General features: G+C 43.4%; 1 protein-coding gene across 11 annotated transcripts in view; it reads right to left on the reverse strand.

The window, feature by feature from the left end:
• The window catches only part of AFAP1 (actin filament associated protein 1), a 137,684-nt gene that overhangs the window by 67,227 nt on the left and 45,118 nt on the right, over positions 1 to 25,339 (reverse strand). For all 11 annotated transcript variants that reach the window (XM_045018317.1, XM_045018319.1, XM_045018311.1 and 8 more), the window contains one exon: positions 6,604 to 6,712. In XM_045018317.1, coding sequence (XP_044874252.1) covers positions 6,604 to 6,712 — 109 coding nt within the window. The remainder of the gene's footprint in view (positions 1 to 6,603; positions 6,713 to 25,339) is intronic.

Consider the following 25,339-nt stretch of genomic DNA (forward strand, 5'->3'; position numbering starts at 1 on the left):
TACAATTATAACAGCAACAAGATACCAACCATGAGACCATTAATGCTAACTAGCCAGTGCTGTTGATTGCGTCAGTGCCTCTGCTGATGTTGAAAGCATTCTGAAAAAAACCTCTCTCCTTATGTTCCTTAGTTCACATGCTTTGGGCCTAATGGCAAGACTCTTTTTGATTTAAGTGGGCTTCGTATCACCCCCTTTGTTATCAAGAGCCAGGAGTTAGTTCTCTACTACTGCGAAACGGTGTTATCCTTATCACAGAAATCTGCCCCCCCTACTAAATGAGGAGCTTTCTGTCAGCTGGTATGCCTAGAAGCTCCAGAAGGCACAATCCTTCCTAAGGTGTGGAATGACAGGGCTCGGCACTAAGCCAATGCAAGGCAATGGCTAAGAGCTACAAATGAAGCCAAAGTTAAGAAACACTACAAGGTTTTTATTGTTTTAAAAAAAAATGAAATAAAAGGGAAGAGTGGGAAAGGTTAGGGACTATCTATTATTTAATTTAAACTGGCAAACTGGAAAATGGTTTTATATTAAAGACTGTTCATTTTCTCATAATCATGTAAAATGATATGTGAGATCTCCATTCTCTTCTAATTACCTCCCTGAAAACCAGGACAAAAGAGCCTAAACCAGGGGTCGGCAACCGGTGGCTCGCGGCTCGCCAGTGTAAGCACCCTGGCGGGCCGGCCCGGTTTGTTTATCTGCCGCGTCGGCAAGTTTGGCCAATCGCGGCTCCCACTGGCCGCGGTTCGCGGTCCCAGGCCAATGCGGGAGGCAGGAAGCCGCGGCCAGAACATCCCTCGGCTCGCGCCGCTTCCTGCCTCCCGCATTGGCCTGGGACCGCGAACCGCGGCCAGTGGGAGCCGCGATCGGCCGAACTTGCCGACGCGGCAGATAAACAAACCGGGCCGGCCCGCCAGGGTGCTTACCCTGGCGAGCCGCGAGCCACCGGTTGCCGACCCCTGGCCTAAACAAACACACCCTTCTGGAGGGGTTATTCAGGAAGCTCTATGAAAGTTTATACCACTAAATTAGAAAATACCTAGGAGGTTATTGATCAAACTCAGACTTACAAAAGAACACCCACATCTTACCTGCAGAGACAAGAGAGTTAAAGTGGTGAAATTACTAAACATGAAAATGCAGAATTCAGTACTTAAACCAGCATTTCAGGGAGGCCTGCCTATCCCCTTTGCCCTAGAGTTATATCCAGAACCCTGGCCCATCCCTCTGGCAACAATCCTCCTTGAAAGGCAGCTCCTGACTCACACTCTATTCTTCCTGATTGCTCTATTCTCTGCCACCAGACTGCCTCTGAATCTGAAAACTCCCAGAGGGGTGGCCAGCAGTGGAGGAGAGCAGAAAAGGCAAAAAAAATTATAGTATTTAAGTGAGAAGAAGGGACCCCATTCCTGATGGTGTGCATCAATTTAATCACAGGTGGGATTTCTATCTCCAAAATGAACTGACAAGGCTCTTTGTTAAAGATCAGATCCAAATAAGAGAGCATATAGAAGCTACACACTTCCAATATTGCTTTCATTAGGCCACATTTAAGACTCTTCTGCTGTGTTACAGACACACCTTGAAGAAGTAGAGTGTTATGTGAACAGAACAACAACTACTTCTTATTAGATGAGAGCCTAGCAAAATACCTTTCCCATCTGCATTTTAACGAATCTGACACTGAGGAGGCAAAAGGCAATATTGTATCTGTCTTCGCTGTATTTTAATAAATCATTTCCATTTTATGGGACGTTTTAACTTTCTCATATTCCACAAAAGAATGTTCCACCTTCCAAATACCATTGTTATCAGTCATCTCCTTACTATATTATGAAGACTTGGTTTCTTTTTACCTCAAGCCCCAAGCAAATATCTTGTTTCCTTCATTGCTTTTCAGCAAGGTCATTTGCTTAACCACTGCACTTCTCTTCACAACACTCACATACTTTCATCAAGGTTATTAATATCCTAATTATGGAGGTGCCGGTGGGGACTCCAAATTTAAAGGTTCAGTTTTGCATTTCAAGTATCCATATACACAGACACACACCACCATCATGCCACTCTGCATCCAAAAATTTAAAAAGTCTTGATTTGGAATGTATATATATAATAAATGACTTGTCTATATTTTATTTTGTTAATAATGTGTGTGTGTGTATGTGTATGTGTGTATATATATCTACATATATCTATATAGATATATAAAAATGTATATATACATACACACATACACACACACACACACACACACAATTAACAAAATAAAATATAGACCAAGTCATATTTTATTAGACATCTTATTCTGGCACATCTGTTTTGGCACAGAGTTCTCCCTTTGGGAGTTAAAGCATAGGCTGGGTCATTTATCCCTGCATAAAATACTTATTCACCTGGCTCCCTACTACCCCAACTGCTGTTGCCATCATGGTACAAACAAGAGAAATTATCAATACTGAGTAACCATATAATCTCAGCACTGTAAACCCTTGTCCTTCCTCACCACACCTCCTCTGTACTTCCTTATTCATTTTTTCCACGCCATTCATGATTTTATAGACCTCTACTATAAGCCTGCAGATTTAAGCTTTCCTTAAATAAAAAGTTTCTAGTCCTTGCTGTTGCAAAGATAACCTTCCAAGTGTGACCTGAATGTGAAAGACGCAGTACCACTGCAGCAATTCAGAAACCTGATGGCAACAACAGGGAAACTGACAAACAAGTTGTGAGTTCAACTGCTAACCAAGGCAATGAGCTACAGCAGAGGTGTACAGTGGTGATCTTCATGGGAAAGATTTTTTTAAAAAGTTAGGGGAAGGGGGAGTAGTTAGACCTTACCCCACCCCCTCTGCAGAAGACAGGACACTGTGGGAGGACAGAGTAGTCGAGAATGCCAACCCAACGCTCAGAATACATTAAGGTTGATGGGTATCAAGGAAAAGAGATTGCTCCTTTCCCGCAGCAACACAGGGTGAAGGGAAGGGGTTCAAGCCTATCCAGACTCATTAACCAGAGATTAATGTCACTATAACCTACAGTGAATTGACCTTCCACTAGACATCAAAATTTCATACTAGCAGAACACACACAATGATCAAGATTATTTTTAAAAGGTGTTTAAAGTTAGGCTCCTAAATCCTCATTGAGGTTCCTAAACTGAGTGGTCTGACTTTCAAAAGTGCAGAGCATCCAGTAGCTCCCACTGACTTTTGAGTCCAGGCTCTATGCAGTAGAGGGCCATGGCATACATTTTAGGCAGTACATTCTAATATGTACTGTACAGGCAGAATTCAATTTTTTAAATATATAATTTCAACAGATAATATCAATGTTTATTTTAAAGCAATTTTTTCAATTTTTATTGATTTAAAATTTTCACAGTTGTGGGAAATTATGGGAGGTTCAGACAACAGGGGAGTCAGACATTAATTTAATGACAGTGGACCCTGGGATTCAAAAAATTAATGCTTTACAACTGTCAAAACACAAATTGTCAACATAACATGTCAAAATATACAAATTAAATATCCTTAAATTAAACTTTAATAAGTTCTCAAGTAGCATTTTTCTTACTTGACTAGCTGTACATTTTGATTGTTATCAGTGGAAATATTTTGGGGGTGTTGTGTATGAACGTGAAATCAACGTTCACCGACACTTACCAGTAAAAATCTGATCCTTCCAAGCCTAGTTTTATATATATACACACACACATATATATACACACACACACACACACACACACACATACACACACACACACACACTTTTTGGCAGAGCTTGATGGTTATTCTAGTTTTTGTTGTATGAATTACATACTTTTCTGTGTACAAAAATAATACAAATTGTTAAGGAAAATAATACCCTAATACATTTTCACATTATTCCCAATAAGGTATTCAAAGGATTAACCTGAAGCTAATTTAAACCAGGTCACTCTGGAACAGTATTTTTCAATAAATGGAGATGGAAAAGAGAGTCATCATCAGCTGAGGCACACTTCGACTTGTTCTTATCTGCAGATAAATATTTATTTACAGACCACAGATAGGGAAATCACCATCATTTTGTTTTCATGAACTATATTCCTGTGGATTTTTCACCTTTTTATAGGAACATGGAACATGTGAGCCTATTTACTGTTAATTATAGTAGAAAAAAATCTTCTTATTACAGTACAACCTCAGGAGTTATGAACACCAGAGTTACGAAATGACCGGTCAACCACAGACCTCATTTGGAACCGGAAATGGGCAATCAGGCAGCAGCAGAGGAAAAAAAAGAAAAAAACCAAATACAGTACAGTACTGTGCTAAACATAAACTATAAAAAAAATGGAAACATTTAAAAAAAAGATTTGACAAGGTAGGGAAACAGTTTCTGTGCTTGCTTCATTTAAATTAAAATGGTTAAAAGCAGCATTTTCCTTCTGCATAGTAGCTTCAAAGCTGTATTAAATCAGTATTCCGTTGTAAACTTTTGAAAGAACCACCATAACATTTTGTTCAGAGTTTACAAAGATTTCAGAGTTATGAACAACCTCCACCCCCTTGTAACTCTGAGGTTCTACTGCAGGGGTCAGCAACCTTTCAGAAGTGGTGTGGCGAGTCTTCATTTATTCACTCTAATTTAAGGTTTCGCATGCCAGTAATACATTTAAACATTTTTAGAAGGTCTCTTTCTCTAAGTCTATAACATATAACTAAACTATTGTTGAATGTAAAGTAAATAAGGTTTTTAAAATGTTTAAGAAGCTTCATTTAACATTAGATTAAAATGCAGAGCCCCCTGGAGCGGTGGCCAGGACCCGGGCAGTGTGAGTGCCACTGAAAATCAGCTCACGTGCCGCCTTTGGCACGCGTGCCATAGGTTGCCTACCCTGGTTCTACTGTATGAAGAAACATATACTATAGAGAGATATATCTGTTTGAACATTTATTTAATCCATTAGAGATCGCATTCTCTCTTTTTTTCCTCCACTCTTCCTGATGCTGTTCTTGTAGTCTGGGCCCTTAGAATCTGAGTCTTCTCAATCATGTCCACTTCAGAAACAGCGCCATATCCTGGCTGCAGTTTTTACAAGTAAAGTGAGTTTGGTGGTTTTATTTTAGTCACTTATGTTCATATTATTCACAAAGCCATAAGACAAGCTAGCACAAATGAGCTCAATGGGACTTTTGCTAGAGTAGATGGGTAACAAGCACTGAATTTAGCCACTAACACTAACAGAATTCTTGACAGTATTTGTATTCTTCTAGAGGGGTTAAAAGAGTGGATGACAAATACAAAAGGTAATTGAATTCAGCAGATTTGAGGCAATACAGGTTATGAGTTATGCTAGATATGCATATAACTTTTGTAAAAGTTATAGCTTTGATTTATGGGAGGTGGAGGGATGGTCCATCTCCCCTAAATGTTCCTGTGGGTCTGGACAGTAATGAAGGTTAATAAAAATAAGTCTGAAATTTGGTTAGCATGTTCTGGGTTATCGCCCCACTGAAACAACTACTGTACAGTACTTTAAAATGCAGCTAATATTTTCTCCTTGAGCTGGGCCCTTGCAGTTAGCAGCTAACCATGAACTGGCAGTTCATTGGGTCAGAGGGTGTGAGCAGGACCACCCTGCACTATTTCTGGGGGAGAAGCAGGGAGTGGAAATTCCCTGTGCACTGCTGAGGCTGAGTGTGTCTACATTCATTTTACATTTTTGGAGCGCTTATTTTTTTGCTCAAATTGCCTAGGTTAAGTTATTCCTATTAACAAGGGCCAGATTTTCTTTGGCTTGGTATTTTTTATGTTTAGAGCTAATGCATACATATCATTCTCCAAGAAAAACAAAGGACTCTCCTTAAACCACAATGTACAAATGGCACACAGATCATTTGTTAGTGCTATAATGTTTCTCTTGTTTTATTGTTTAGGAGAACAGATTTTATTTAGTCATTCATTTAGATTTAAACAACAATAAAAATGGTCTAACAAATTTAAGGTCATGAATGATGACGATCCAGCAAAAAAGTATTCATACAGAAGTGATGGATTAACTCTGCCAGACAATAAATAAGGGCAGCAAAAGAAACCTTTTTACCTCCTCCAACCCACAGGAAAACACCCTCCATCTTTTAGTACTTAAATGCTGAGCTCTCTAAACCTGCACAACTGTTCAATGGCAGGCATGCCATCATTCTATCACTGTGATCCAATCATACGACAATGTAAAATAGATTAGACTAGGTAAGTATTTGGATATGATCATGGGAGACCTGAGTACTGAGGTAATCGGTTTTGGTGATTAATCAGGAGGTAGCACTCAAGTTGATATTGAACTAGTGTCACAGGATAGCATTGGAGGTATTGGTCACTCACATCAGAAACTGCTGTGGGGTCCAGCATGCCTACCTGATCCCACTGTCATAAACCAGCCATAATCTATCCTTATAGATACGGACAATAGTGAGCCCTTCATATAATTCTTAAATATAGAGGATGTAAAGAGAGAGAAGTTTTCTTTTTTGTTTATGTCTTCATGTTTTAAAGCACTGAAAGCCACTAAAAATGACAATTGCTTAGGATGGCATCAGGATATATATTACTCACTGGAAGTGATATATTCAGGAGCCTTTCCAGGACTAAGTGGCACCGCCTCCTCATAGTAGCCTTCAGGTAGGGACGATGTTGGTAGAGGTGGAGGCCCATTATCTGGTGGCTAAATGAAGAAATAAATTAATGAGATCAAAAGCCCAACAGATCACTGACCAATAAAACGCACCTAATGTTCACTGTTAATTATGGGAACATTACCAAGGTTAGCAATGCCAACTAATTCCCTTGTGACTTTTTGTAATGTCGATTATACATAAAAGTGAGGCTCAGGAAAGGTGAAGTAGTCATGCTTCTTTATACAACAGAGGTTGTGGAGAGTAGCAGTTTTTGGAAAGTAAATAGGTCCAAGTTTCAAGCTCCCCACGGGTAGTCATAATAAAATAATAGGTTAGTGGTTGAGATTAGCAAAGCAGCAGAAGGAATTTAGCCACACCATCTTCCATATCCTGGTGATATGTTCTGAAACCACAAAGGGCACAAATCTGTCCCCATTGCTCATGTCGAGTAGTACCTTAGTCTGTAAATACTACAAGTGATTCCAGCAGGACAACATGCAGACTAAAGTATTACTCAACATCATCAGAGTAGCAGAACTAGGATAAAGGATGGAAACTACATTAAAAAAATACTTTTACTATGTAAATATTAAGAGGTCAAAAACGTTTTGCAGTCTAACATCTTGAAAGGAAGACTTTTATTTATTTATTTATTTATTATAAACCCGGGATCCTACAATGGAATCCATGCAGCTGGATTCTATCCTTGCATGGAATCTCCATTCAAGGATTCTTCTGTGCAGACAATTGTACAGGATCAGGGCAGAGGATGCTAACAGTGTGCTGTTCTACGGAGACACAAATGTTCATGTTGTAAAAAGACATAAATACACCCTCCACTAAATGCACAGACCATCTTAATAAAAAAAAAACTGGATTGCAAGAGACCTTTGGAGGATCACCTAGTTCACAGTTCAGTGATCAGTTAGTTCTTCAGTTACATTACATTTCTGAATGAATAAGTTAATCCAAATAGCTTGATGTAGAGCAGGGGTCTCAAACTCAAATGACCCCGAGGGCCGCATGAGGACGAGTGCATTGGCCCGAGGGCCGCATCACTGACACGCCCCCTTGCTGCCCCTGGCCCCACCCCCAATCCACCCCTTCCATGAGGCTCCGCCCCTGCCCTGTCTCTTCTCCACCTCCTCCCCTAAGTGCGGGGCTCCCCGCTCCTCCCCCCTCCTTCCTGGAAAGTGCTAAGCACCACCAACAGCTGTTTGGCGGCTTGGCGGCGGGAAGCGCCAGGAGCCCTCTGATTCCCAGCCGCTGCGGGCAGCTCGGAGCCTTCTGATTCCCAGCCGCGGCTGGGAGTTAAAGGGCTCTGGGCTCCCCGCCGCGGGGGGCAGCTCGGAGCCTTCTGATTCCCAGCCGCGGCTGGGAGTTAAAAGGCTCTGGGCTCCCCGCCACCGCGGGCAGCTCGGAGCCTGCCGCGGCTGGGAGTTAAAAGGCTCTGGGCTCCCCGCCGCCGCGGGCAGCTCGGAGCCTTCTGATTCCCAGCCGCGGCTGGGAGTTAAAAGGCTCTGGGCTCCCCGCCGCGGCGGGCAGCTCGGAGCCTGCCGGGGCTGGGAGTTAAAGGGCTCTGGGCTCCCCGCCGCGGCGGGCAGCTCGGAGCCTTCTGATTCCCAGCCGCGGCTGGGAGTTAAAAGGCTCTGGGCTCCCCGCCGCCGCGGGCAGCTCGGAGCCTTCCGATTCCCAGCCGCGGCTGGGAGTTAAAAGGCTCTGGGCTCCCCGCCGCCGCGGGCAGCTCGGAGCCTTCCGATTCCCAGCCGCGGCTGGGAGTTAAAAGGCTCTGGGCTCCCCGCCGCGGCGGGCAGCTCGGAGCCTTCCGATTCCCAGCCGCGGCTGGGAGTTAAAAGGCTCTGGGCTCCCCGCCGCGGCGGGCAGCTCGGAGCCTTCCGATTCCCAGCCGCGGCTGGGAGTTAAAAGGCTCTGGGCTCCCCGCCGCGGCGGGCAGCTCGGAGCCTTCCGATTCCCAGCCGCGGCTGGGAGTTAAAAGGCTCTGGGCTCCCCGCCGCGGCGGGCAGCTCGGAGCCTTCCGATTCCCAGCCGCGGCTGGGAGTTAAAAGGCTCTGGGCTCCCCACTCTAGAGCCGGCCCTGGTGGGGGAGCTCCGCGGGCCGCAGGGAAGAGCTCCGCGGGCCGCATGCGGCCCGCGGGCCGCGTGTTTGAGACCCCTGATGTAGAGCCTTCTATGACAATATAATAGTTCAGAAAATCGACACTTACTGATAAAAAATATTTCACATACCAGATCAATTTTTAAAATGCTGGCTTTCTAAATATAAATCTGTTTTGAGTTTTAAACTCTAGTTGCTGATAGGCTGATACAGTAACAAGGTAAATTTTAGTACTGCATGATATATACCATATCAGGTTACTGTCATATTTCTTTGACAAGTAGGAAAACAACCATATTTTATAGATTTCACTCATGCTGCAAGATCTTAATCCTACAGTTTCACACTGAAGAGAATTTTTATACCTCCTTTCAATACCATAAATTTATTATATGGTATGTTACATCTTCTTCTCTCTCTACGCCTTATCTCTGGGTAATCTCCTCTGCAAACACAAATTCAACTACCATGTCGATGGTGAGAACTCACAGACCTACCTCTCTATTCCAGACCTGTCTCCTTTTGACCAAACAAATATCTTCTCTTGTCTCCCTGACATCTCCTTAAAGATATCTAGCGCCAATCAGGCTCAGCGTGGCTCAAACAGAGCTCTTAATCTCCTCCCTCCCTCCCTAGTCCTCCCTGCTACCTCCTCTTCCACTCACTAGGGACAACGTCACCATCCTACCTGTCACGGAGGTCTGTAACCTGGGTGTCATCTCTTCCTTCAGGTCCTCAAATTCACGTTATGTCTAAATTTTACTGATTCTTTCTGCATAACATCTCCAAGATGTAGCCTTTTAAAATCCATCCTTATGGCTAAAACTCTCATCCAAGCTCTTATAATCTCAGGTCTTGATTACTGCAACATCCTTCTCTCTGGCATTGACAAACACAATCTTGCTCTGCTTGTATCCATTCAGAATGCTGCACCATTTTCCAAGCCCATCACTTCGACCATGTGTGACCAAATCCACCCCTGTATTCACAGCCTACATACTACTGTAGTAATCTTTGTACAAAATACACCTTGTGAGGTAGCATTTGAAAACTAATAAATTCACTGCTCCATAATATCATGGTGAAATGTCTGTAGCAACAGTATATGTAATGTTATAAACATGAGCTGAAATTAAACACATTTTAGACCTACCAGACAAGTCTGGTTAAACCAGTTTCTTGAAGACAGAGGACAAGCTGACACCTCTAGCCAAGTGTCATCAAAGCTGATGGGCAATCACCTGTCAAATGGCCACTCTTTGGCATGGAAGAGGGGCAGGAACAAACACCATGGAATCGCTTTCACTACCAGACATGGGGGAAGTGGAGGAATGACAAAGGAAGCAGCTGTTTGACTTTCGGAAAGATCCTGACCTGAAATTTGGTCAGCCTGTTGTTGGGAGCATGTGGTAAGAATTTGTCTTGAACCAAGTCTAGTTTGTTAAGTTTTAGCACTAGAAAGTGTTTTAATTTTATCTCTCATATAACCATTTCTGACTTGAATTCCTTATACCTGTACTCCTTTAAAATCTCTCTTTGTAGTTAAATAAACGGGTTTTATTTTTTAATCAAAACTTAACCAGTGTTGTGAATTGTTTGGTAACTTCAGTTAAAGTAGCAAACTGTTGTATATTGTTCTCTTATAGGGGCAACAGACCTAAAATATCTCAGTGATGCAGGAGAGGGCTGGACACTTCAGAACACGTGGTTTTCTAGGGAAAATCTGGGACTGAGAATGTGTTGGGGCTCAGCCTGCAAGTGGTAACCAAGGCTGGTGGAAGCCAGAGTGTGCTGGCAGGCTGGAGTTATACACAGACACTCAGAGAGTGACCTGCGGGCTGTTTGTGAGGACCCTAGGTTGGGAGCTACAGCAGCAAAGCATTGTGAAGCACTCCAGGATGCAAGGCACGTGGTGATACAACCCCTCACTGGTCTGGACTGCATCCTGGAATGTCATACCCTATCTGCATCCCTCCACTGACTCCCCTTCTCTATCCCACATAACATAAGCTGCTTCTATTCACTTTCAAGGCAATTCACAGTCAATCACAACCTATATATCATCTCTCATTTGCTATTGAGCTGTCAACGCTCAACTCCGATGAGCCCATGATGACAGCCTTTGTCACACGCACATTACATTTTTAGACAAACACCTTGTCCGATTCTTCTAAACTGCAGGCCTACTTTGAACACATTATTGGTCAAATAAAATAGCCTTTCAAGCTTATCTGTTGCTGCACGATAGAAATGGCCTGCTAAGCCCAGGGTTGTGAGTTCAATCCTTGAAGGGGCCATTTAGGGATCTGGGGCAAAAATCTGTCTGGGGATTGGTCCTGCTTTGAGCAGGGGGTTGGACTAGATGACCTCCTGAGGTCCCTTCCAACTCTGATGTTCTATGATTCTACAAGGGAGCAAACGGGTGCTAGCTATGAGCTACCTGTATTGCCAGACACCGCACGGTGTGGAGAGCAGCCTCTGTGGGGCTGGTATTGCCCCCTCACACACAAGTGGACAGAGCTTTGTTCTGTTGAGCCAGGGGAAAAGGGGGAAGTGATCTCCTTATGGTTTATATCAGTTGCAGATTACTTCCCTTTGGAGCAAGGGGCGAAACTAAGTAATGAATTGTGACTCTTAGGGTCAGTTTGCTCCCTGGTCTGCTCTTGGACATATGCTTCCCCTTGCCCAGGCAGACTTTAACATCCCAGTCTAGCCTTAAACTATTTTCCCAGTATGTGTGTGAGATCATATGTATATGTATGAACTTCCTATTATTAAACCAATTCATCTAGGAAATATTGGTCTAGAGAGTCATGCATATTTTGATGCAGCACAGACACAAGGTTTCTAAGCTATTTTTTATTCAGCAATAAATAAGAGAGTCCAATAGAGATCTGAAAAATGCTTGTTTTTAGTCTAAATGTTATTCAAAAAGAAAGTGGGGAAAAAAGAAGGGAAATGAAACACAAATGGTGCTTGTCTGAATTCGACCCCTTTAGAACACTGGTTACTTCACACAGCTGGAGCGGGTAAACATGTGCAGCCAATGTCAACACAGATGGAATCCATTTCTGAATTAACCAGGACCTGGATTCTGAAATGTATTTTGCAGTGCTTGCCATACACAAAGTTTTAAAAACAATGAAACCCCCCCCAGCACAATGGCTTTTGAAAGAGGCACAATTAGTAGAAACGACTCAAGGCACTTTTCAAAAATGTCCACTATAAAGAATGTTTTCTGATTAAAGTGAGACAGCTTGCTTTTGTCTTTTTTTTTTTTTTTAAGCAGAAACATAGACCACATTCAAAGTCTGTACTATAAACCCCTGTGTTTTCTATGAGATCTGGCACGACTAATGCTCTGTACAGCAAATCAAAAATGTATGAATCTACATGCAGACATTCTGATGTTACTGATATTCATAATTAAAAAAAAACCAAGTTATTGCTAGTTGCATTATTGACACCTTTCAATTCACTAGAAAGTTGTAAATTTTTCTGGCAACTTTTCAAGAGCAGAACTTACATGGAATGCATCAAAAAAGAACATCTGATTTCAATAAAACTTTATTAATTCATCTGCAACTGACAAGCATCCCCAAACGCAACTAGCTTGATTAGATAAAATGATTAAGTCTGATGAAAATTAGGTAACCCTGCACAACTAGACAAATTGCTCCTTTTTTTTTTTCTTTTTTTTCCACTTTTCAATCTGGCATATATCTTCTAATATTTAAATTGGTATTATGTTACTAGCTTAGAATGAAGTGCATCCTGACAACCTGAGTACCCGGGATTATTAAAGAAGCTACTGCACTTTCTATAAGAGTAGCTACGATACCTCTATGTCATTGCTAAATTTCTGTTTTGTTCTAGCCAAACACTACAGATTAAGTAGTTACATTGTCACCTGGCTAGAGTATTCTTCATTTCCTATCTGTAGCAAACGGCATGGGACTTGGAGGGACTACAAATTATTGTCACTGAGACTTTAGCACAAGGATGTGAGGATGAGATACTGACCAAGCAAGTCACTACTAGTGGCAGATACAAATTAAGCACTGCTGCTAAGTGTAACAAAAGAGGTACCAGGGCTCAAGCAATTTGGTGCCAGGGCTGAAGCAATTTTTTTACATTCAGAGCTGATGTAGCAAGCCCAGAAGTGCTGGGGCTATGAACTGCCAAGCCTAGAGGTGCCGGGGCTCAGCTCTGGCAAGCCCTGGCACAAATTAAGCACTGCCTAGCAGGGCATACTTCCCAGACTACAACACATATAACTGTGGAACAGGACACAGAGTCTATCAGAGTACCTTCAAATCTCAAACGAGAGGCTCTGGACATTCTAACAAAGCACCAAACAGTGCTGGGTACTACATGCAGTTTAAAAAAAATGCAAGGTCATACTCCAAGGTTGGCCAGATTGCAAGGAACAAATGCCACAGGAGTTTACCCACTACTGCCAGGTGAATCATCAGCTGTACATGCAAGATAGGATTTTGTTTAAAGGAAACAAAGCAGTAATTCCAGTGGAGTTAAGAGCTGACAAAATGAGATGGATACACACTTCACACCTGGGGACAGAGGCTTATAGGAGATGAAACAGGGAACGTGTCTAATGGCCAGGCATGAATGCCCAACAGAGAGTATACAGAACTGTGTGAGGTGTGCAAAGAGCATAGTGACTAGCAACAGATGGAGACTCTATATAGCTTCATGAAATCCCACCCAACCCTGGAAAAAGACTGGCACAGACCTGATCACTTTTAATAACAAGAACCACATGGTAGACTACTTCTCCAATTTCTGAGAAGTGATCTCTCCAGAGGACACTCAGGTAAGGACTGTGATTAGGAAATGAAAGTTGCATTTTGCAAGGTATGGCATACTTGGCATGCTATGCTCAGACAGTGGGTGACAGTACACTGTACCAGAATTAAAACAAACAATTCAGCGCCAAATGCGAATTTGAGCACAAGGTATCTTCCTCTAGATACCCAAAAAGGAACCAGAAGATGGAGTTGGCAGTAAAGACAGCCAAGAGACTGATAGCAAAGGCAAAACAGATAGGAAGGAATCCCTACCTGACAATGTTGTGTAAACGCAATACACCTTCCCCAGGGACCAGATAGTAACCCAATACAGAATATATGTCTACATTACAATCAGGAGGAGCGTCTATTGAGCACCATGAACCTCACAAAGCAAAAAACTTGGAGAGGGGAGCACCAGTTGCAGGAGGCACCAGGAAGTCAGTCTGTGTGCACATGGTCAGAATACTAGCTGCAATATCTCTGTAGATAGTTGTCTTAATAAAGAGCCAGTTTAGATTTACAAGCATGGAGTCCTTTCATGTTATCATCCAACATCCAGAACATGATACACTATCCTAAACCCTTGTGCAGTATTTCTTTGCATTGTTGAACAAATTCTTCTTGCATCATACCTAAAACCATTATAAATAATATATGGTGGGTTATGGAGGATAGAAAATTAAAAAAAAAATTAAGCTGTGGTTTTAGAACTTTAAGTTAATACCACGAACCTCAGAAAGAAAAGAATTCCACATCAGTGGGGCAACCCAAGCAAATAAATCATAATATGTAGAAGTGGCAAATGGTAAGCATCTAACAGCATTGAACTGAGCTCAGATTCCAGCTGATTGTTCTATGCAACGGCACTGCTGCCCTGGGACAGAACCTAGAGATGCACTTAAACTTTTCCTGTAACATCTGTCAGACAGGCTTGAATTTGAGATATTTATTAAATAAAATTTGCAAAACTCAAGTACAGTACACACCACTTAAATGAGAAAGGCAGGCAAGAGTTACACCCAAACTCCGTGGCACAGTGACAGAAGAAATGAAGAATTAATTTACCTCAGAGATTCAAAAGTAAAAAGAATGAAAAAAATAAAATTTCTGTTTTATTTAGGATGAATAATGAAATATTAATACATATCCACTTGGAGGTGTCACTTAGACAACCGGAAATAAACAGATGAAGAACCCAGAAAATAAAGAAAAGGCAGAGCAAATTTGTATATAAAATCAATAAGAATTGACCTATGTACCAAAAAGGTTCAGGTGTATAGAGAAGAGCAATGGGTCTAACTCAGAATTCTTGCAAATGCCTTGATATTAATCCCAGGAAGATGTATTTAAATTACAGTCTATGTGAAAGTACCAGTCAGACATGATTACTGATTTTTTTTTATTGTAACTGTGCTAGGCACTTCCCACTACAGATGAAAGACACTTTCCTCCTGAAGGAGCTTACAAGATATTTATGCAGATGACATGATGAAGGGTTAAGACAAGAAACAGCAGACACAGGAAGAAGAAGAGAGGATGGACAGGGCAATGCCAATTAATTTATGCCACTATTCTATGAAGGTTAGTCCACAGCATGATGTAGTGAAGAGTTTTCTTTTAAAAACTAAAACAAAACAGGAGGAGAATTTGGGTAGGATTTTCACAAGTGGTCAGCATTGTCCTAACTCTGCTCCCATTAAAATCAACAGGAGTTATATCATTGACTTCAATGGGAGCAGAGTTAGGCCAATGATGAGCGCGCTTTGGAAAATTTCACTTTTAAGTTTAAAAGAGGAAACCAGCTGAGGAATGGCATTGCATGGATAGGGAAGACATGGCAATAAGAAACTGGCAAAATGATGAGACCCGACCACAGTAAACAAGAGCACAAAGCCCTAAAGCAGTGGATCTCAACCAAGGGAATGGTACGTCAACTCATCTAGATATTTGCCTAGTTTTACAACAGGCTACATGAAAAGCACTGGCGAAGTCCCTACAAACTAAAATTTCATACAGACAATTACTTGTTTATACTGCTGTATGTACTATATCAGTGTTTCTCAACGCAGGGGTCACACTTAATTTTATAATTATATGGTAAAAATGAGAAAGGAAGCATTTTTCAGTAAGAGGGTGCTATGACACTTTTGTATTTTTATGTCTGATTTTGTAAGCAAGTAGTTTTTAAATAAGGTGAAACTTGGGGGTACGCAAGCCTCCTGAAAGGGGTACAACAATTTGAAAAGGTTGAGACCGTTGCTCTAGAAAAGCAAAGGAAGCAACAAGCAAAATAATATTCTTATAGTCCAGTGGGTTGAAATTCACCAACAGATCTAATATGATTAGAAGAGATGATATTCTGCTTCATTTAGACAGACAGGTCACTATATGCCTTTAGTAGAGCACTTTGAGTCCACTGTAAACCCTAACTGTAGTGGACTGAGCAAATGGCCGAACTGTAATAAAAGCCAATCCAAGACTGTATGCCCTTGCAGACCGGAGATGAAGAAAGTTTTGAAATAAGACTCAATTTATGTTATTCTTCATAAAAGGGTGTTATAGAAGTCTCAGAATTAGATCACTTAATCAAAGATATTCCTATGATGCTATATACAAATATGAAAAAGAATAATACATAAAATAAATAATAATAATACCCAAGACCAATTCGAGTATCAGGGAAAACATAGGAATGACAAAGGAAACAGAATTCTGAAGGACAACATAGCCAGAAGAAAGGACAGAAAGGCATCCAAAGTTTGAATTTTTTAGCTTCATTTACTTAAGCAAACACCTCCCCAGATGATCTCTGGTCCCAGAATCAGTTACATATGCACATTTAACAAAGACAAAGGCAACCATGGCTAGAAGGGGGGAAATTTTCAAAGAACGGGCCAATCATCTTCAGTTGAGGAAGGATGTCCTCCAGTCACTGGAATGTACACAGGTTTGGGTTCATTCCAGAGTCTTTACTGCAATGGGATACTCAAGATTAGCTGCAAGAATACCAATAGCTGCAAGAATCAGCCTGCCTCAGCATTTTAGCAGCTAGCTGTTATTACATATTTATAAGTCTGAGTTATATTGTCAACTGTTTGGGGCAGGGACATCATTTACATGGCTGCAAAGTGTTTGCACTTTGTAAATAATAACTGTTTGACATTTTTCTCTGAGTGTCGCACATGTATAATATTTGGACCCTCCTCTGCACTGACGATAACTTCCAACTTTGTATTATCACCAAATTTCATTAGCACATTCCTTTGTGCTAAAGCCATTAACAAAAACATTGAATAAGATTGGTCCAAAGACCAACCTTTGAGGAAATCCACTAGTAACCTCCTTCTCGTCTGATAATCCACCTTTCAGCACAACCCATTGCCTTTCTCCCTTTTAGCCAGTTCTTTATTTATCTTACTATTCTTGTAATTAGCCCCATCTCCCCTACTTAACTAATAATTTCCTAATAATGAAGTCAAAGTATATATCAGATCTACTGCACTTCCCTTTTCTAAAAAATCAGTTATTTTCTCAAAGAAGGAAATCAGGTTAGTCTGGCATGATCTACCTTTGGTAAATCCATGTTGCATTATATCCCCTTTACCATTTACTTCCATTAATTTAATTATTCTTTCCTTCATGAACCACCAGCGTGTCCTTGGCTGTAGCCTTAAAAGTAATAAGCTGCCAACAGAATCTAGAGTACTAAAAATCTTGCATTATTGTTAACCATGGAAGATGCTATTCAAGGTCCTTTTAAACTGATGTCACTATTCAGCTTTTAACCATACTTAAATGGCTTTAATCAATGAACTTCTATTGAATTTACGCAATTTGACCTTTTAATAGAAGGCGGGAAAAAGCTAATTTCCAACATTTTTCTGAAAGGAAAAAATATGTAACAATGTCATAGAATTCTATTTTTATAAGGGAGACCAGAAAGCAATGAGTAATATTGAACCCTAGAAGAAGTCTTGAGATAAAATAAAGAGACACAATTTCCTCTTTAGTATTTAAGTGTATTTTTCTTATATCATAATCCTATCGGCATGTTTCAGAAAGAACCCAGAGAGTTGGCATACTTTGTGTTTACAGAGTGATTCATGTAATTTGCAACATCTCACTTTAAAAAATCCTTTTGATTTCACTACGGATTTTCTTCTCCAAGGGCACCATGTCCTTTTTGACACTCTAATAGAAGTCAGTGAGCATACCTGACAGAGAGCAAGATAAAACAAGGCTGTCAAACTGATTCCCAACAATAGGAAGCCCATTTATGTGGAACACTCCTACAGAGTAAGTATGTACGTACGTGGGGAAGTGTAGGGCATAGAATTGACCTACTCTTTTGATTTATGCCTATAGGGAGTCTGGCACATTGCTGGACACTTGTTGTGGTTAAATAGTTATTAGACTGTCAGTGTTCCAGGAAAAACAAAAATACGCATGCACTTTACTGTGGAAATAATGCAAAATAACTGTGTGTGCTGTTGGACTTTTTTTTTTTTTGACTGCACAGAGCATTATCTCTGAAATCATTGACAGTCAGATGAACTATGACAACCTAATGAATGAAAGTTATATGTGTTCTCTCCCTGTCATGTTGTGGGTAATTTATGCTAGTCTTCCTCAGGAATATCTGAATAGCAGGACCTACAGGATATATCATTGCTTCACTGGAAAGGGTATTTTTAAAGTTGCTTGATGATGCCACCGTGGTGGGATCCTAGGTGATAAACTAGCAGCAGTTGAGCAGGACATGGAGCATGGGCTCCTTTGTTACTCCAGACCTGTGAGCAAGAACCATTGTTTGCAGTGTCACAGCACCAGCATCTTCTACAAGAGAACTAGTACACATTTAACAATAGGGAAAATGTACACCAAGACATACTCAAGTACTCAGGCTAGAAAGGAAGATTACTTACCTTTTAATAACTAGAGTTCTTCAACATGTGTGGTCACTATAGGTACGCTTGTACTCTATGCGCCCAAGACTGGAAATTCTTTATTAGCAGTGCCCATTAATCCACGCCTGCATCCTGTGTCTCCTCGAGCTCCAAACTGAGGGCATAAGGGGTAGTGCAGACCAACTGGATACCCAGTTCCTACTTTACCTTGAATAAAGGGAGGATCCAGGCAGAGGGGAAGAATGGCAGATTGTGAATACCCTTAGGAACTACATCCTGAAGAACTCCAGTTACTGTAAGGTAAGTAACCATACTTTCTTCTTTGAGTGCCAGTCCCTATGCGTATTCACCATCAGTGGCTCACAAGCAGTACTCACTGATGAGGAAGGGGATGCAAGGACCCATGCTGAACCACAGACTGAAGCACTGTGGTGCTGAAGTATGCATCAAGTAAAGAAGCCTGGACCAAGGCACAGTGTCTGGTAAAGGTGTGCAATGAGCTCCATGTTACCACTCTATAGATTTCCTCTGGAGGTATACTTTGGAGACAAGCTACTGAGATAGTGTGTGCTCTAGTAGAGTGGATCCTTACATGCTTAGAAGAAGAGTCTTCCATCTGTTCATAAGTTGGATACAAGATCCATTTCAAAAGTCTTTGCAATTAAATTGCTTCCCTTTTATCTGGTCAGTGAATGAGACGAACAATCTTGGGGATTTTCTGAAGGGCTTAGTCCTGTACAGGTAGAAAGTCGGAGTTCCATGAATGCCCAGGGAATGTAGCTTCCTGTCCTCTCTGGAAATGTGAGGTTCCTGATGGAACACTAGCACATGAATGGTCTGATTCAGGTGGAATTCGGAAGGAACCTTTGTGATGAACTTGGGAAATAACTTTAGGGTCACTTTGTCCTTATGAGATATGCTGCAAGAGCTGCAAATTCCCCTACTCTCCAAGTGGAAATGACTGCTTTAAGGAAGGCCACACTTTCATGGTTAGATGGAGAAGTGAGCAGGAAGCCAAGGCTCAAGTGGAGAATTCGTAAGTGCTGACAGCACCAGGTTGAAATCCTAACTAGGAGTTGGTGCTGACACAGAAGGGAAGGTTCTGAATAAGGACTTTCAGAAATCTCATGATTATAGGGTGTCTGAACATCGAGAAGCTATCAATAGACTGTATGAAGCCACGCTTAGAGGCAACTATGGTGGAGCCTTGAGAAGGGTTCTACATGTATGCAGGCAGCCATGAGGCCTAGAAGAACTAGGCAGGAACAGGTTGTCATCTGGGCTTATTTGGAGTCAGTCAATGACGTTCTTTATCACAAGGAACCTATCTTGAGGTAAATTGGCTTTGGTGGTTGTCCACTCCAGGTTTGCTCCACCAAATTCTATAACCTGTGTTGGGATTAAAGTGGACTTTTCTAAGTTTACTCAAAGTCCTATGGATTGTAGGAATCTTAGGGGGAAGTGTGCCAATGACTGGACTTCCAGGACCTAACTGGGGATTAGGTCCTGCTATGAGCAGGGGGTTGGACTAGATGACCTCCTGAGGTCCGTTCCAACCCTATGATTCTATGAATGACCTGTAAGCAGCCAGTTGTTGAGGTAAGAAAGCCAGCCTTGATGATGAAGGTGCGCTGCTACCATGGCAAGCGCCTTCATGAACACTCCTGGGGCCATTGAGTAAGCCGAAACGAAGAACTCTGTATTGGTAATGTTCTAGGCTCACTGTAAAGCACAGAAATGTCTTTTGGGCTAGGTGGATGTCTATATGAAAAGAGGTATCCTTCAAACTGAAAGCTGCAAACCAATCATTCTTTGTTGAGGAAGGGGATTATTGAGACCAGAGTTGTCATCCTGAATCTCGAACCATGTATGAAGATATTTAATTATCTGAGATCTAAAATGGGCATCCATCTGCCCTGTTGTTGGGAAATGAGAAAATATCTCAAATGGAAACCCTTCCCCTAGGACACTATGGCTCCTAGTCAAAGAAGGAAGTCCAATGAGAGGGGATCCATGAAGAGGGATTGGAAAGGGGGATTGGAAGACGGGATTGACAGGAATTCTGTTGTGTTGCCCATGGCGTTAATCTCCAGGACCCATCTATCCACAGAGATACACTGACACATTGGGAGGAGACAGAACAGGCATTCACTGAAGGGACTGGGTGTGTGTGATTGACAGGGTGTTCTGTCTGTTATGGTGAACCCTATGGCATTTCATGGGTAGTTGGTAACTCGACTGGTGAAAAAAGGGCTGAGAAGTGGGACTCTGCCTATTAGGAAGTGGTTAAGAGCATTTCCTCTGGGGGGCCAGGGCATAAATCCCACAGGAATGAAGGATAGCTGGGGAATCCTTAACTGTGTACAACAATTTGTTCATTTTTTCATTGAACCTTTTCCCTTGAAGGGGAGGCCTGGACTTACTTTGGAAACCCTATGGAGTGACGCCAAGAAGCCTGCCTTATGATTGGAGTGGGAGGCAGGGTCAGCTGCATTGTCCAGTAATGCTTGAAGAGATGACTGGGCTATGAGTTTCCCTTCATCCAGGAGAGCTTGGAACTGAGGTCTTAGCTCCTCAGGAAGCTTGTTAGCTAACTCAGAAAGTTTGGAGAAATTAATAAATTTGCTTTCTTGGATTGTAGATGGACACAAGAGGAACTCTTTCCCCCCACCAAAGGTCCAGATTTTTTAGAGTCCTTATCAGAGAGGGTAGCTTGCTGCACTCAGTAATGGCCTGCACCATTCAGTACTGGGTGGGAAAATAGATATTCCATCCCTTGAGCTGGAATAAAGTAAACGTTCTCTTTTGGAAGCTGGGTTGCAGGTGGCTGGGATGTGCCAGTCTTCGCCAGTTCCAGAATGGCCTGTTGATGGGAAGTGCCACTCTGGTAGGGCCTGTAGTCTGGAGAATGTCCAGAAGCTTGTGAGTAGGGTCCTGAACTTCCTCTGGAGGAATCTGTAAAGACCCTGCCTTTCTGAGAAGTTCCTGAAATTGTTTAAAATCATCCGGCAGTGATGGTGAAGCCAGCTCCATTGCCTCATCAGGGAATGAAGAGGGAAGAACTACTGGTGGATTGGGCAATTTGTTCTTCCTCCTCATAAAGGTTCCTGAGGGGGTTGAGGTTCTTCCCTAGGAAGTGAATGCTCCCATCTCCTAGAGCAGGGGTCAGCAATCTTTGGCACGTGGCTCGCCAGGTAAGCATGGAGGCAGGCACCCACAGCTGCAACCAATAGCGGAAACAAGGCGCGCTATAAAAAGGAGAGTGCAGAGAAGGAAATGGGAGGCAGAAAGGCCTGGGATAGCAAGGTGGCGACAGCCCTGCACCAGGCTGACTTTGCAAACACAGCCAAGAGACTAGGGCTACGTCTACACTACCCGCCGTATCGGCGGGTAGCGATCGATTTTTCAGGGATCGATATATCGCGTCTCATCTAGACGCGATATATCGATCCCCGAACGCGCTTATATCGATTCCGGAACTCCACCACCGCGAACGGCGGTGGCGGCGTCGATATGGAGAGCCCCGGAGATCGATCCCGCGCCGTGAGGACGGGTAAGTTATCGATATAAGATACTTCGACTTCAGCTACGTTATTCACGTAGCTGAAGTTGCGTATCTTATATTGATTTTTCCCCTTATTGTAGACCAGCCCTGAAAGAGACTATAAGACCATAAAGAGAAGGGCTGACAGGCTTAATTGAAGGTGAGGATCCAAGAACTGATCTGATTGAGAGCAAACTAAGGAGAGGCAGTCAGGAAAAGCTGAGACCCTCAAGAGATCACCCCAAGAGGCAGTGACAGAGGCTAACCTCTTCTTAAAGTATTTAGCTGGGGACCTCCCAGGTTTTTTTGAGGGTGTTTTCTCTTACTCTCATCACGCCCATGTCTATCGGAGTCTTTAGCCTTAGGCTCCAATGATCCAGGACCATGAAGCACCAAATCTGAAAGGACACTAACAGGCGAATCTCGCCAACGTAGATGGGGGTCAGAGTACCCTGCACTGGGCTGTGGTCACACAAGGAGCTCCATCAGATGATTCCTAGAGCAAAACTTGTGAGACTGTCATGTACAAGTAGGGAACGAATTATAAATCTCGCATTTAGATGGGATATGCAACTCCCCAAGGCAACAGAGACAAGAGATGTGGGGGTCACTAACCAGGAAAACCTGGGCACTGGCCACATGGGGTTGAAAGTTGGGGATCTTGGGCATAAAATAGATGCCCCAAACAGTGCCTGGGAGAAACCCCCTAAACCCCAGAATGAATGAACTAGCTAACTAAGAACAGCAACTATGTGCAAAAAAACCCTGGAAGATGCAAGTGCAAACACTGTCGGATTTCCACTTCAGACAGAAAATGGTGGAAGGAATTATGCTGCCCCCTTGGAAAGTTATTCTTCAGCTCAGCTTCTGCCTTGCTGGCCCACAAAAAAGGTCACTAGCACCAATGGAGCCATATAGACAGGTTAAATAAAGGGAGATGTTGTGCTGACAAAGCTGAGGGTATGTCTACATTTGAGCTGGGAGGCATGATTCCCAGCTCACGTAAATGTACCTGCGCTAGCCAGGGCCGCCCAGAGGATTCCGGGGGCCTGGGGCCTTCGGCGGCGGGGGGCCCTTCCGTTCTGGGACCCGCCGCCAAAGTGCTCCGAAGACCCGCGGCGGGAGCCCCCCGCCGCCGAATTACCGCCGAAGCGGGACCCGCCGCCGAAGCGCAGCCCGGTCTTCGGCGGTAATTCGGTGGCGGGGGGGGGGGGTCCCCGCCGCGGGCCTTCGGGGCACTTCGGCGGCGGGTCCCGGAACAGAAGGGGCCCCCCGCCGCCGAAGACCGGGCTGCGCTGCGGCGGCGGCAGCGGCAGTGGTGGCGGGTCCCGCTTCCCCCCCCCGCCTCTTACCCGAGCGCGTCTCCGGCGGGGCCTGAGCTCCGTCCCGCTCAGAGCCGCGTGGTGAGGGGGCGGGGCTGGGAGCTCCACGCCGAGCCGAGGCAGCTGGCCCGCCCCCTCCCCACGCCGCTCGGATCGGGGCGGGGTTCAGGGGCTCGGCCGGAGACTCGGCGCTTGATGCGCTGAGTCTCCAGGAGAGAGGCGGGGGCGGGAGCCTCTGCTCTTCTCTTGGGGGCCCCTGCGGAGCGCGGGGCACGGGGCAAATTGCCCCCTTTGCCCCCCCCTCTGGGCGGCCCTGGCGCTAGCTCTGCTCAAGCTATCCCCTAAAAATAGCAGTGCAGAGTGGGCAGCCGCTCAGGCTAGCTGCCCTGAATACAGTCCCACCCAACTCCCTGGTAAGTACTCCAATGGCTAGCCCAAGCTGCCACTCATGCTCTGTGCACGCAATGCTATTTTTTGGTGCCAGCTTTAGCACAGCTAGTGCGGGAATCACACCTCCCAGCTCAAATGTAGACATGCCCTGAGTGAGTGGGCCTGCCAGGCCGGGAGTGCATAGTGTGGAGTGCAGGGGAGCAGTCACGGGTGAGGAAGGAGCTGGATGGTGTTGTGAACACATTGCGTTATTAGAGGACCTGCCAATGCTAGGGGTCAGCTCTGTTTCAGGGGTTTAAAGACGAGATCCAGAGCCCACTCAAAACGATAGGAATCTTTCTATTGACTTCAATGGGCTTTACATCAAGCCTTTGGTGGGTTAGCATAAAAGTGGTTCTGGAGACTCGGGCTCAGATCTTAACCTTATGTCTCAAGGACCAAAGAGCATCAGCCTCTGCCAGCATCAGCAACAGTCAAAAGAACTGAGAAGAGGAGCTGGGAGAATCCATCACCATCATTCTAGAAAAAAACAGAGTGCTCTGAGCCTTCACTTAGTGAAAGAGCTCAAGAAAGGCAGGCAGAATCTGACTCAGGCAGCACTGCCCCGGACTCAGGAGAGACGTGAGCAAGACTACTCGTAGGTCAGAGAGGGGAAGAAATCTTCAAGCTCCTCTTTACCATGCTAAAGGGGTCGAAGAAAGCAAAGTAATAAAAACATACAGTAAAATAACAGTGTAACGGGCAAATGTTTGTGTGAGAAAATAAACAGCCATTGCCGTGCGCAATGTGTTTGCAGAGCTCTATCTTCTACCTTCTTTCGTCAACTCATTTTGATCTGTTTGAAACACGGGAGCTTCAGTTAGGATGCCATGGGCTCATGGGACAGCACTGGAGGTGGGTCCCTCCCACCACCACTCTTTCCCTCTTCCCCCCAGCCAAGCACGCTAGGAAGTACTCCAGTGGTTGGATCAGTAGTGGAAGGGCTAAATTAAGAAAAGACCAAGCATACAAAACACTATAATTTTGCAATATTCCTCGATCCATAATTGAAGACCTCCGATTCCACAGACTGACTGGGCACTCACAAGCATCCCTTTCTCATTGCAATGGGAATCAGTTCTGTTTAGAACTTTCAGTCGTAGGCCCACTGGCTCTAACTGGCTCAATTTCAAAGTCAGTTCTCACAATATCTTCCAGCAATAATTTTGTTACTTCAGAATTCAAAAGAATTTAACTGCTGCAGAAATTGTCGACATATTGGACTCTATTTATAGTTCACCCTCATACAGCTTTCTTAGTTTTAACTATATTTATACATTGGTGTAAGGGAGATGAGAATCAGGCAAATTTCTTTTGAACCAACAGAAGAACTTAGTTTGGTGGCAGTTTCTGCAGCCAATTTACTGAATGGAGCCTACACAAATACTAGAAAATAAAGAATTACCATATATATTCGTTCATTAGCCTGTTCGTTTATAAGCCAAACCCCTCAAAATGGATAGGTAAAAATAGCAAAAACTGTATGACCCTTTCATAAGCCGACCCTATATTTCAGGGGTTGGAAAACTTTGGTTCCCGGCCCAT

Source organism: Mauremys mutica, chromosome 5 (assembly GCF_020497125.1).
Source record: "Mauremys mutica isolate MM-2020 ecotype Southern chromosome 5, ASM2049712v1, whole genome shotgun sequence".
NCBI classification, from domain to species: Eukaryota; Metazoa; Chordata; order Testudines; family Geoemydidae; genus Mauremys; species Mauremys mutica.